At 38.3% G+C, this 12,116-nt stretch overlaps 3 protein-coding genes across 3 annotated transcripts; 2 read left to right on the top strand and 1 right to left on the bottom strand.

The window, feature by feature from the left end:
- Positions 1-29: 29 nt before the first annotated feature.
- LOC146134707 (testis-expressed protein 30-like) lies at positions 30-892 on the bottom strand. Its single transcript, XM_083397886.1, has one exon. The coding sequence runs from the start codon at positions 843-845 to the stop codon at positions 30-32; it is 816 nt and encodes a 271-aa protein (XP_083254012.1). The 5' UTR covers positions 846-892.
- Positions 893-2,202: 1,310 nt separating this feature from the next.
- Positions 2,203-3,601, top strand: LOC146134706 (transmembrane protein 218-like). The gene has a single exon (XM_083397284.1). It carries the CDS (start codon positions 2,690-2,692, stop codon positions 3,026-3,028), a length of 339 nt encoding a protein of 112 aa, XP_083253410.1. The 5' UTR covers positions 2,203-2,689; the 3' UTR covers positions 3,029-3,601.
- Positions 3,602-4,700: 1,099 nt separating this feature from the next.
- LOC146134705 (N(G),N(G)-dimethylarginine dimethylaminohydrolase 1-like) lies at positions 4,701-12,011 on the top strand. The gene is made up of 6 exons (XM_083397509.1): positions 4,701-4,832; positions 5,165-5,303; positions 5,937-6,045; positions 10,653-10,849; positions 11,220-11,348; positions 11,853-12,011. Exons 1-6 carry the CDS (start codon positions 4,720-4,722, stop codon positions 11,955-11,957), a joined length of 792 nt encoding a protein of 263 aa, XP_083253635.1. The 5' UTR covers positions 4,701-4,719; the 3' UTR covers positions 11,958-12,011.
- The last annotated feature ends 105 nt before the right edge of the window (positions 12,012-12,116 follow it).

The raw sequence follows: 12,116 nt of genomic DNA, 5'->3' as shown, positions 1-12,116 counted from the left end.
TAGCATCATTATAATTGGTCATCAATATTTTATTTTGCAAAATCTTGAACAATTTTGATCCATTTAACGATAACCTTGCCAACATAATCAATCACAGCTTCTTTTTCTAAATGTTTTACTTTTAAATCATGTCCAGCGTCTTTCACTGAAACAATTGTGTGATTGCCACAAAGTACAGACAAAATATTGGGTATTTCATTAAAATTATCACTATTTAAACCCTGAGTACTTGGCTTTGGCATATTTGCAACAGTTGTTGTCAATAACGACATGTCACACATCACATCATTAGTCCCTGTGATGAAGATATGTGGAATTTCTATGGATTCTAACAACGTCTCTGTCCGGGGCTCCTTGCCACTAGCTGGCAGCAAAGGGTAAGACAAACAAATAATCCCAATAATTTTTGAAGTGAAATCTTTGTTTTTGCTTTGTTTACAATCTGTTGGTGATTTTGAAAAGTTATTTTGAGAAACTGCTGTTTGTTTTTCTGTGTTATTTTTTTGAGAAACTATTGACTTAGTAGCAAGAATGGCTGCTCTGCTTCCCATAGAACGTCCGCAGAACATAAAGTTTGTGACATCACAATAAGCTTCTGCGATATGGTAGAACACAGCGACATATACTTTTGTGCGATGAACAATGTTGAGGCCCTTGCAGGTGAAGCGGATGCACATAATCCCATTTTCGGTCAAAAGTTGTGAGATTTTAACGAGTTGGTAAAAGTTTTTGTTGCCACCAGCACCGTGAGTTAAAATCACACAAAGTTTTGGTTCTTTCCAAACTTCTAGTGTTTCAACTGTTGCAGAGATTTTCTTGTCGTTGTAAGGGATAAAGATTTCCATGACAAACTCATTAAAAATGATCTTCTTTAATGCTTTTATAAATGATGCATTTTCTTATAATGTTAATCATTAAGAAACAAATAACAATTTTATTGAATTAATTCGTCTCAGAGATAAATACATGTAAGAGTTTTATGAAAGCAGTTTTAAACTCAATCTATGTGATACGATATTTGAATAGCGTCCATAATTCTGTACTTTTTATTTATTTACAAACGCGTCAACGGAGCAGTTTGTTTGCCTTAAGGTGCACAAGGCCAACAAATAAAGAGGGAAGATTTATATTAACAATCTGCGACCTGAATTTAGGACCAAATCAGAAACCTGCTGCCACTGGTTTCCGATTTCATTGACAAACGACATTCGTTGGTTTAAACTTTTAATATCTTACAAAATGTGACCTTACTTTTACTTTTGCAAATATTCTGCCACATTTGCATTTTGAGAGAAACTCCCACAAACCGACCAATCAAAAAAAAAGCAAATTAAATCAGCTGTTTTATCCACATGTTTGATACCTTGCCTTTAAAACGTTTTGTGGAAGAAAATTAAAAAATAAATAAATTGTTTGCAAACTTCAGTTGTCACAATTTATTTAAATAATGCTCCATTTCAGAAAAAACAAGAATGATTTTTCATCGTTAGTGAATTAACCAATTCAAATCCTGCCGCATGGGATTTTGTTTCAACATTTTTCGTGTTTACAAATATTTTGAAAATCAAATATTTTTCAACTTTGTTTGACGAAAATGTCTAATATTTGATAAAAATGAATGTATACAGTGATTCAGACAATATAAGTAGAGAAGAAAGTCCTGACAACGCAATAACTAATAATGAAGGAAGCCGTAATGGCTTACCAAATAAAGAAAATGAGAACAACAAAGTTTGCACATTTAATTTATTCGAAGATCTCAACTTGGACCCCCCAGATCTGACGCAACCAGATTATGACGTCATGTGGGATTCCAGAATGGGCCGAAACCTGGAACTTATGGCCAGGGTATCCCCCTCGATAGCGAAGCGAGTTTCTGGGGACAGACCTGGTTCTGCGAATAAAAATACCCCAGAAATAAAAGCTGCAGTTTGCATTCAGAAACATTTCCGCGGCCATCTTGGAAGAAAAATATATCTCGATAAACTTTACGAAAGTTTTCAGAGAGATGAAGAAAGAAGAAATCAAAAACAAATCGAGCAAGTGGCCGAAGGACAAATTTTAATCGAAAATCAAGCTCTTCAAACTGAAATTGAAGAATGTATAACGACTCGGAAAAATCAAACACGGCAAATTAATTATTCTGCCGCTGTTATCCAACTTGCTTGGCGAAATTACAAAGAATCAAAATTAATGATATAATTATGTGTTCAACTCTTATGTGAATTATGTAATTTTTCTACAGCAATAACTTGTGAATTCTTTTTTTTCAATCATTTATTAACTTGTTTATTACATAATCAAGTTTATTGTTGAAATACGAATTACTCTTAAACCATGTTATGAAGTACTTCAATTACACTTTTGTCCCACGACCATTAGGCATCCAGCAATTTATCGTTGAATAATTATGAAAGATGGTACCAAGAATCACAGTTTGTTGAACCTCTGCTAACCTGCTTTGCAGCATATTAAGACACAAGTGTTTGGAATTAATATACTTATGTGCAATTTATATGCTGCCATTAAGTGGTCATGTTTACACTATTGTTATAATGCTCATTTTATTGCTACACTTTTTTATTTTTAGCAAAATGCAGTGCATTTTTTAGATGTAGTTTATTTTACTAATAAATCATGTTTTAATTCTATTTTTCAAGGTGATTTTTAATTAAATCAATTTGCCACAATGGTTCTTTGGCTCGGAGTTGGAATCGGGATTTGGATTGTTGGTATTTTGATTCTCCTCGCCTTACTTTCGTGTCTCATCTTCGCAAGAGTCTCCGGGACGCTGAAGATCGTTTCACTCACATTTTTCTTCCTCTCAATTCTGACGATTGTTATTCTTGTTGTCATACCAACAGCGGACACGAACGCGCAAGCAACCGTTGAGATTATCGACAATTTGTTCATCCTACGTTACGCAATCCTCGCTGTGGGGTTGTTGTTCCTCGTCCTGGCATTTGTTTTCTTACTTTTTAATCACATAATGGAACCTGTTTATGCAAAGCCAATAAAAACTCACTGAACACTGGACATTAACCGAGGTGTCCCAGGGCTGGAGCACAAATATCAGCCAGAAGTTGTATAACTGGCATTATGCCTGGTAGCAAAAGTTCATATTAACCTCTAGCATTAAGTGACTGCTACATCTGGTTGTACTGGTGTCACTGGTTTTAAACAATTCACAGTGAATTACTTGTATGCAATTATCTTGTGCTTAATTTGTGGTGTCTAGCAACAAAGTATATTTTTTACCTAGTTTTTATTCATCACTTGTGATGAACTAAACAAATGTCAAAATATGCTTCAAGTTTTTTAATATGCATATTTAAAAATTGTTGGAAACATTTGTTTATCAATTTGGACTTATTTAACCCAACTGCTTCAAGTGTTGTGTGATTTTTTTAAAGTTGATATGTTTCGGAATAAGTTCACTTCTGACTGTGATCAGAAAATCAAATACAAAATGTTTTCATTAAAGATGGATGTCACAAGTTTCAGTGTTTAATATTTGTTAAAAATACACTAATTTTGTAAAAACAATTCTTTAAATGTATTTTTTATTTATTCTAAATAATTACAAGTTGCGAACATCGCATTATGTGTCATTGTTTTTTTTTTGAGCATGAATAGCTAGTCATAAATGCTTTGCTAATAGTGTTTTTTATTATGGGTCAAAATTGTTGTGCTTTTACTCCTGGTGTCCCCCAAACGAGAACCCTTGGCCCGCAGCGATCGTTAATTGTGCCTCGTCACCCACAGCAAGCAGAAGTTAAACAAAGTGCTTGGTTTGAACAAGGCGAGCTTGGTTGGTTGGAGGTCAACACAAGGTCACCTATAGCTAAGCACGTAACATGGGTCTCTAAGCACGTGGGTCAGTGACAGTTTGCGACAAACTTATGCTAACTAACCATTGGTGAGGTTGCGAATGTCAGTTGCGCCTTGGGAATGATCGTGTTACAGTTGCGCAGGTGTTGGTCTTGCAAACAGCAGAGCTAAACAAACACAACCTACATTTAGTTGAACTTTCACGCCCGAGTAACTTTCAAGCACTTGTGATCAATGAAGCAAAGTTTGGAGCTCTAGACTTCAGCATTGTTAAGTTTGAACTGGTTTGTGAATATTGAACCACCAGCAACTTAACACGCTATAAGCAGAGGCGAAGGTTTACAAATTCAACTAAATGAATATGGTAGTAGTTATTTAAACTTAATAAATTTGTTCCTGAAAGTGGTTTCACGAGAAACAACAGTTAGCAATATGCTGAGCGTTAAAATAAACAGGAAATAATTCAATTACTAGTTCGCAAAACGCAAGCGTCTAAAATACAGATAGGGTGGTCCGATAGAGAGTTTAGTTTGACGACAAATAAAATAATAATACATTGCACAAGCTGTAGCGTTGAATAATGCAGAGTTTCTAAACTGTGGCCCTCGACCACTTTCTGAGTCATGGAGCAGTCTTCGGAGGCGACAAACATTTAATATTTTAATTATTAGCCAGTTAAACTAAAATTTGTGGTTTTCATTATGACTTAGAGACCTTTCTTGTGACGTTTAGTGACGCACTATCTTGAAACATGAGCAGAGGGCAAATTGTTGAGAACGACAGGTTAGTGCATCTAACATATCACATTTCAACTTGCTCTCATATCCTTCAGATATTTTGCACAAATTTAGTAAAATGAGTGATTCGTTTAATTGCAAGACGGTTGTAATGCGGAGAATCCCCGATTCTCTGTCGTCACAAGCTCTGCGTAGTGACGTAGACGGGATTGTTGATTGCGTGAAAGCGAGGCAACAGTGGGAGGAATACCTCAAGATATTCAGGTCAGTTTTGGACAGTTGTATACAACTGACCCTACACACGCCAAATATGAGGATAAGAACTCTATAAAATGCTAATTTCGTTAGCTGATAATTCGTTGTAATTCGTTGTATTATTTACGACGCTTTTTATTTGGGTGGCTCAATTGCCATGCATTATATTTGTATTTTTTTGAAAATAGCTATTGAAAACAATTTTTTCGTTGAATATTAGTCAGTCCTTGTTCGTAATTGTTAATCAGGGTATTCATCATTTTGGGGTGCCACCGTATATGAAGCAATTTCTGCGGTCCTTTTCGTGTGTGTATGTTTATATAATCCCGCTCACATCCCAGGGACGACCTCAAGTTGAAAGTGTTGGTGCTTGAAGCTGACGAGCAACTCCCTGATTGTGTTTTCGTGGAGGATATTGCTGTAGTTGTTGGGAGGAAAGCTCTCATCACTAATACGGGACACCACAGTAGGAGGAACGAGGTGGGTGTGTTGGGGTGTGTCCCCCTAACAGAGTACAGTGGTGTGCCAGAAGGGCATTTTAATTATGTGACAATGCACAACAAGTTACCTTACAATCCGCATTTTATGATAAGGAAAAATAGTCGATCAACTCTTCGAAAGGATCGTAATATTATTAATAAAACAATAAACGATTCACTTCGAAAACGCGCAGCATTTAGGGGGAGGTGGACCCCCTTTGCACCGGGATAACCTGAACGCTGTGGGTCGATATTGTAATATAATGGAATTAAGCCTATTGGGAATAAATTTGAGTTGCTTTGCTAAAGCAGCATCCCAGGTGTGTCGGTAACACACAAAAGTACCCGACAACGCTTGGTAAGGTTTGGATTGAATAACAGCTTACAAATTGAGGTATTTATGACGTCATCTTTGGAAAACTTCATGCCGACCCTCGTCCACGCGAACCAAAGAATATCCTGTGGTCTGCCTTTAAAAAGTTTAAAACCCCTTGTGTTGGAACTATTCACCCCGCAACATAACAACCACACTTTTTCCAGGAGTGAGCTATGTTCGCTCCACTCCCACAAAACCCCCTAAATCTCTGGCATCCCCCCGATCTCGATATTATCGGACACTCACGTTGTTTCGCAGAGGTACGAGATGCAGAAGGCATTGCGGGGAATCCCCGAACTCGAGATGTTGGTGATGAGTGAAGTGGATGAGAGGGCGGTTTTGGACGGAGGAGATGTGCTATTCACAGGTGGGTAATTGGGGGTTGTTGGCAAAAATCTAGACTAGTCATTTTAGGGAAAAGTATCACCGTCCGATGCGACAAGCTATTATCATGGTCAAACTATTGGTTTATTGATAAATTTAGCTTTTAAGGTGGAATCGCTGCATTTGGTGACAAACCATGAATAAATTAATATAATTTTTATATTACTTTGTTATCGGATATCGGCTCCGATCCGATATTATCGGGCATCCTTACCTAAGTTTGAAAATATTCTTCTGGATAAAAGAACGTTTGAAGCACTGAAAACTGAATGAAAAAAATGAAACTTTATTCTAAGAAATTACAATAGAACTTTAAAACTACATCTACGAAATGAAATCACGATATTTTGAGACACAATTCTCCAAAACAAAATGCATTTAAAATAAGAAAAGAACTGAAATGAAAAGAAATGCCTGCGACCATAAATGGCGTCCAATTAATGCTCAACAACGTCCCTCTTCTTGCCCGAAGACATGGTTGGGGTTCCAAGTAGTGACTTGTAGGACCTCTTAACTGGACTGAACCTGCAGTAGCTGTCTGTGTGTGCGTTGTCCCCCGTGGCCCCACAATGACGACACACGTACCTACGAGCACATACAGACAGAGTAACAACACCATATCAAACGAAACAGGATTGCACCACACGTTTTACTAAGCAATGGAATATTAGCCGTATACTGTGATCAGCCTGCTCAAGTAGCACTGACCTACTGTAGCTATTAGGAATAATATCAGCGGCTAGGTTTATTATTCTACTTAATACTAAGTTAAGTAGAACTGACCAATGATTAAGTCATAATCATAATAATATAGACACCGGTGCCTTCATACTAACACAATTTGGCTTTTTCAATACGCAAATCAATTGAACGACGATCGGCTAAAGATTGAAGTACTTTGTGGCGAACCTGTCAGTAAAGATTTTGACCAAGTCGAGTCTCACCTCCTCAACACTGGGCACGTGACCACGTTGGCGTCATCCCTGACCACGTGACCAGTGCACAGCTCGAGAACCTCACGGTTTGACCAACAGAAGCGACAGTAGGGGACGGATGGCACTGGACGCCACACCTGGATGCAAAGTACCTCGTCTGGGCTTTGTACACCGAAAAGCCATCGCAGACTCGCCGAATCTGTCGATCTACGATGCAAGCAGAGCAAGCCAGAAAAATAACTGGCCTGCAGTGAGGTTCGAACTCACGACCTCCGGTCAAGCCGGGACCGTCGCTCTACCAACTGAGCTATGCAGGCTCAGAAGGGAGCGAGTCGAGAAACAACCATGCGCCAATACTTGCATATTTTGTTAGTACAATCAACTTCACACTGGGGGAAGCCGTAATCGTTGGTCACAAAGCAACTTCCGAGGGGCTAGATCACAGATGTTATTAAACACATATGTTTGTGTGTCTTTCATTCATTCATCTGGGCTTTGTAGTTTGGTATAGTTTAAGGTCAGAGGCAACCGTGCTGGTTTCAACTTGGAAGTCGGTTAAAATAAACTCGATTCAACTAAAATAACGTGGATATTAAGCAATTCATTCATAAGGGGTGTCGTATAACTCATCCACCCACAATACATGGTTGGAAAATATTCAACCAAATGCTGTTCCATCTGTACAATTTACAGTTTGTGGCCTTATTGGTTCCTAACTTGCTACTGCGCATGCGCACTAACTCGGTGACGTAAGCATGGCGTAATCAACTCGACTCAGCCTTTCATGGTTTTAAGGATGAAATTAGATAACCAGTCAATTTACTTAAACGCAAATTAAATAGAAAAAAGGACTTACCGCAGTAGATGACCTTGAAAGTGACCTTGAACTCCGGAGCAAATCCGATGAGTGCTCCTTGATTGGATGACACCTTCGTGCTAAGTTCGGATGAGTCATACGTTGTTTCACCGGATGAGAGCTAGGCTTGGGGGTTTTAACCGGATGAGAGGTCGGCGCCAAATTCGGAGCAGACATCGCTTCTCTCATCGGATAGAGTGGTTGGAACGGATGAGGGATCGGGAGAATTATCGGATGAGAGACCGGTAAGCTCATCTGATCATACGTCGGTCGTCTCATGGAACGTAACTTCGGCATCGGATGAGACATCTGTGGTCCGGGAATTCCCCGAAGTGAAGACCTGGAAAGTATTGAGGGGTATCCCCCAAAATGGGGTAACCTGAAGTTCCAGAACGTATATCATTATTACGTCACAGATCCGTCCAATAAACAGATTGGCGAAATCAACGTTGAGAGCGAAATTCGCATTTCCTACAAAAACAAACGAATTATCGCATAAATAAGCACTATATTTTTGGATTTAAAAAGTGCCTTCCAAAGTTGAAATTAAAGTAGAAAGGAGTTATAATTCTGAAAAAGTGATAACATATTTAAAATGAACGTTAAATTGTAATTCTAGACTAGATCAACAAAAACATTAAAAAAAACAATTAAATTTGGTAGTAACGTCCCCTTAAGTTGAATACAACGCACACCTTTTACATTTTAAGTATTTTAATCATGAAACCCTGCTTTATCACGTCTAAGTGTAAAGTGTGAACCACTCACCGGTGTCCGGGTAGTTTTGGTGGTAACCGGGGTAACATTGGCGCCACTGGGTTCCTGGTGGGGTAAAAGGGGGTTTCCCTGCCCCCAGGTTGCAGGGGATGGGGTCTCATCAGGGGATTCCCCTGGCGGTTTTGCATTTTCTGTTGCCTCAAGTTTTGTTTTTGAAAATTCATTTTTGTTTTTTTAAATGTTCTGTGGAGAAATGGGAAAAATGTTACCGGAGCTGGCAAATCGTAACTTTAGTTTAGTCATCTACAGCTTATTATACAAAACCGCAAATATTACTTCATACGCAAACATCTACGCAAGGAAATTTGCCAAACTAATTACAAAAAGCAACTCTGGCAACATCGCAAATGAACACAAAGCATATAAACTACTAAAATGTTTTATAATTTGCAATTAACTTGATAACTACAGCAATACAGTTACAAGTTACACCGTTGATAGTTACCGGTTGCAACTTTAATCCTATACATGACAGCAAAGCAACAGGTCTTTTTGATAAAGAGCATATTAACTAAATAAACTTTCTCAAGTGACGACTCATTAACTAAAACGGCGCTGGTCTAGAATCCTACCACAACGAAACACCATTTGGGTTAGGGTGCGGGTTAGCGTTTGGGTTAAGGTGGGTCAAGTATTATTATTAAACAAAGAATATAATAATACTTGACCCACCCACACCCGAACGCTAACCCGCACCCTAACTCCAATTTTGTGCGTTGATTTTAGATCTGTGGTAGGATTCTAGACCAGCGCCACTAAAACAATTAATAAAACTACATCCAGCCAAACTAACAACCTAATAACAAGTTGAATGAACACTTTTGTCGTGTTGTTAAAAGTAAACATTTTCACGAGCTCTTCCCTTGCAATTAAACGGCGCAGTAAGTTACCAGCAGTAATTTACACTTCAGCTAATAAAACTTTTTAGCAACAACTAAGCTTCTTATTTAGTTCTAGTTTCATTCCAAAAAGCGTGTTCACCGTTGATTGTTACGTCACAAGCAACTATTGTTCGCTTTGCGGAAGTTAAGAGATTGCCGAAAAAATAAAGTTAATTTTAGCAACATTTGTAAACGTTATTCTTCTTGATTTAATTTAATTATCTTTAAAGTTCAGTAATTTGGCGGAATTATATTTAACAAAGCATCAGTTTTTGCTTTGTGTGCTGCTAACTAAACTACGGCCTTGACCTTAATAAAGATGAAACACGGTTATTTATTGTTTATTTTTGTCGGATGAAAACATAAACTAATTTTGATAAAATTTTAATTCAAACAACAGTTTCATTGAGTTCACCATAATGTTTTGTGAATTCATGCTTTTTTCGATTAATAAAGCCGAAACAACATTTTATATCCACATTTTTTTGAAAGAAAAATTGACCTGATATTCTGAGAAAAATTAACTCTAAACGTTATGAATTCATCTAATTTGCTCTAGTTTGAGCATAGTAATGACGTCATAGCAGATCGGATCGCGATGCTGTTTGTCCAAAATATCGGGTATTAAAGAACATACAAACACTGAGCTGGAAAGTTCTCTCAAAACAGGCAAAAACCGAGTAAAAATGAACTGAGATTCGAGCAGCGCTCAAAATGTAACGGCCCCCCAAAACACCTTAAAAAAAAACACTGCATATATGTATACCCTTTAAAAAATCGCGCTCGCTTTGCTTGCCAGGTGCGCCTTGACTTAAAACGGTTAATAAACATTGAGCTAGATTAACTTTAAATGTTATCACGTTCCCTCAAAGTAGTTTTATTACACTTTTCATAAGAAGTATGGATGACGACGTGTGAACTCGAATTTTAAACCGAACTTAAATGTAATTAAACACGTGTTTAAGTGCAATAAAATATACGAGCCCGCCTGATTGACACAGTTGTTGTAACATTTTAATAAAACAATTCTTAGTTAACATTTGTGCGGCCCGCAGAGACCTTTCTGAGTTTGGTTTTGGCCCGCGACTAGAAAAAGGTTGCCGACTCGTGACTTAAACCATCTCCTGATTGGTTTTATAAGGCGGTGAGATCCTGGTTGGTCTTTCGTCCCGAAGCAACAAAGCAGGCCACCAAGTTCTGCGGGAAATGGCGTCCCCAATCCCCGTCGTATCGGTTCCAGTCCCCGGGGTCCTACATCTTAAGAGCGTCTGTACTTTGGCCGAGCCGGGAAAACTGCTGGTGTCGGTGGAGAATGAAAAGACGCGGGCGATTTACCAGGTGAATGGGGGGTGTGGGCCCTGGGGTGCCTAAATGAGGCTTGATCATTTAACTTGTTGTAAATATGAAGTAACGTTAGAAGGGCGAAACATCACATTAGTTTATAACAATTTTATGACGTCATTGAAAAAAACAACAAGTGTGAACCGGTGTGATATACTGTCAGATTTGTAAAATACAGCGAAATACTAAACTGCAGTAAACTTTGTAGTCCTTTCTTCGAAAAAAGTAAAGAAAGGGTTTAAAGTTCACAAAAGACAATATTCGTAAATATTACGTTTTTTTTTCGTGTCCATCTGTCATGCTTGCAAGATTAAAAAGTGACCGGGCAAACATGAGCTGTTCGATCCCAACCAGAACTTTTTTCCAGAACATAAAATCTCTTTCCACCGGAAAATACGAGTTCATCGAGGTCAAAGGTCAGATGAGGTTCGCAAACTGCGTTTATTGCGTCACAGAAAAGGGGGCAGCAATTATTTACCCCCCTGAAGCTAAACAGGTACGTCACAGTTACGTCATTCGACTAAGGGTGTCCGATATTTGTCGATGCCCTAAATTTTAGGCAAAAAACATCGTAATCCGACCTCAAATGACGTCATTACCACGGCGAATTAAGCAAAATTGACGAAATTGAAACGAACAAAATTATTTGTTCTGGGTTATTAAGCAGAAAACTGATTTACGCTGAAATCTTGGTAACCAAGTATCAGACATCCTACCGATGACGCGTGTTGCTACTGATGACGTGTGTTGTTACCGATGACGTGTGTTTCTACCGATGACGTGTGTTTTTACTGATGACGTATTTTGTTACTGATAACGTGTGTTGCTACCGATGACGTGTGTTGTTACTGATGACGTTTGTTGTTACTGATGACGTATGTTGTTACTGATGACGTGTGTTGTTACTGATGACGTATGTTGTTACTGATGACGTATGTTGTTACTGATGACGTATGTTTCTACCGATGACGTGTGTTCCTACTGATGACGTGTTTTACAGGTTTACGAGCAACTTTCGGTCCCGAACAAGTTCGAATGCGATCTCTCAGAACTCGCCAAAGTCGACGGATCGCTCACTTGTCCATCACTACTAATCTCATTGTGACGTCATAATTGATCTAATTGTGGCGTCACTATTGATTGTATTGTGACGTATGCGCTAGCCTGATTGTTTCTGAATCTGTCTCGTGTGGAATTATCGCTGGAATAAAAAACAAGTTTCTTCTGACAAATCTAATTTCCACTTTGATGAGACATTACTAGA

This window comes from Ascidiella aspersa, chromosome 9, assembly GCF_963924565.1.
Source record: "Ascidiella aspersa chromosome 9, kaAscAspe10.2, whole genome shotgun sequence".
Lineage (NCBI taxonomy): Eukaryota > Metazoa > Chordata > Ascidiacea > Phlebobranchia > Ascidiidae > Ascidiella > Ascidiella aspersa.
Note: the sequence above shows the minus strand (reverse complement) of the source record. Positions and strands in the feature narration are given on the sequence as shown.

Bases quoted from the DNA above. Each gene is read 5' to 3' on its own strand.
- LOC146134707 (XM_083397886.1), bottom strand. From the start codon at position 845: ATGGAAATCTTTATCCCTTACAACGACAAGAAAATCTCTGCAACAGTT.
- LOC146134705 (XM_083397509.1), top strand. From the start codon at position 4,720: ATGCGGAGAATCCCCGATTCTCTGTCGTCACAAGCTCTGCGTAGTGAC. The intron at 5,304-5,936 runs GTGGGTGTGTTG...GTTGTTTCGCAG, and splicing joins ACCACAGTAGGAGGAACGAG to AGGTACGAGATGCAGAAGGC. The intron at 6,046-10,652 runs GTGGGTAATTGG...TGGTTTTATAAG, and splicing joins AGGAGATGTGCTATTCACAG to GCGGTGAGATCCTGGTTGGT.
- LOC146134706 (XM_083397284.1), top strand. From the start codon at position 2,690: ATGGTTCTTTGGCTCGGAGTTGGAATCGGGATTTGGATTGTTGGTATT.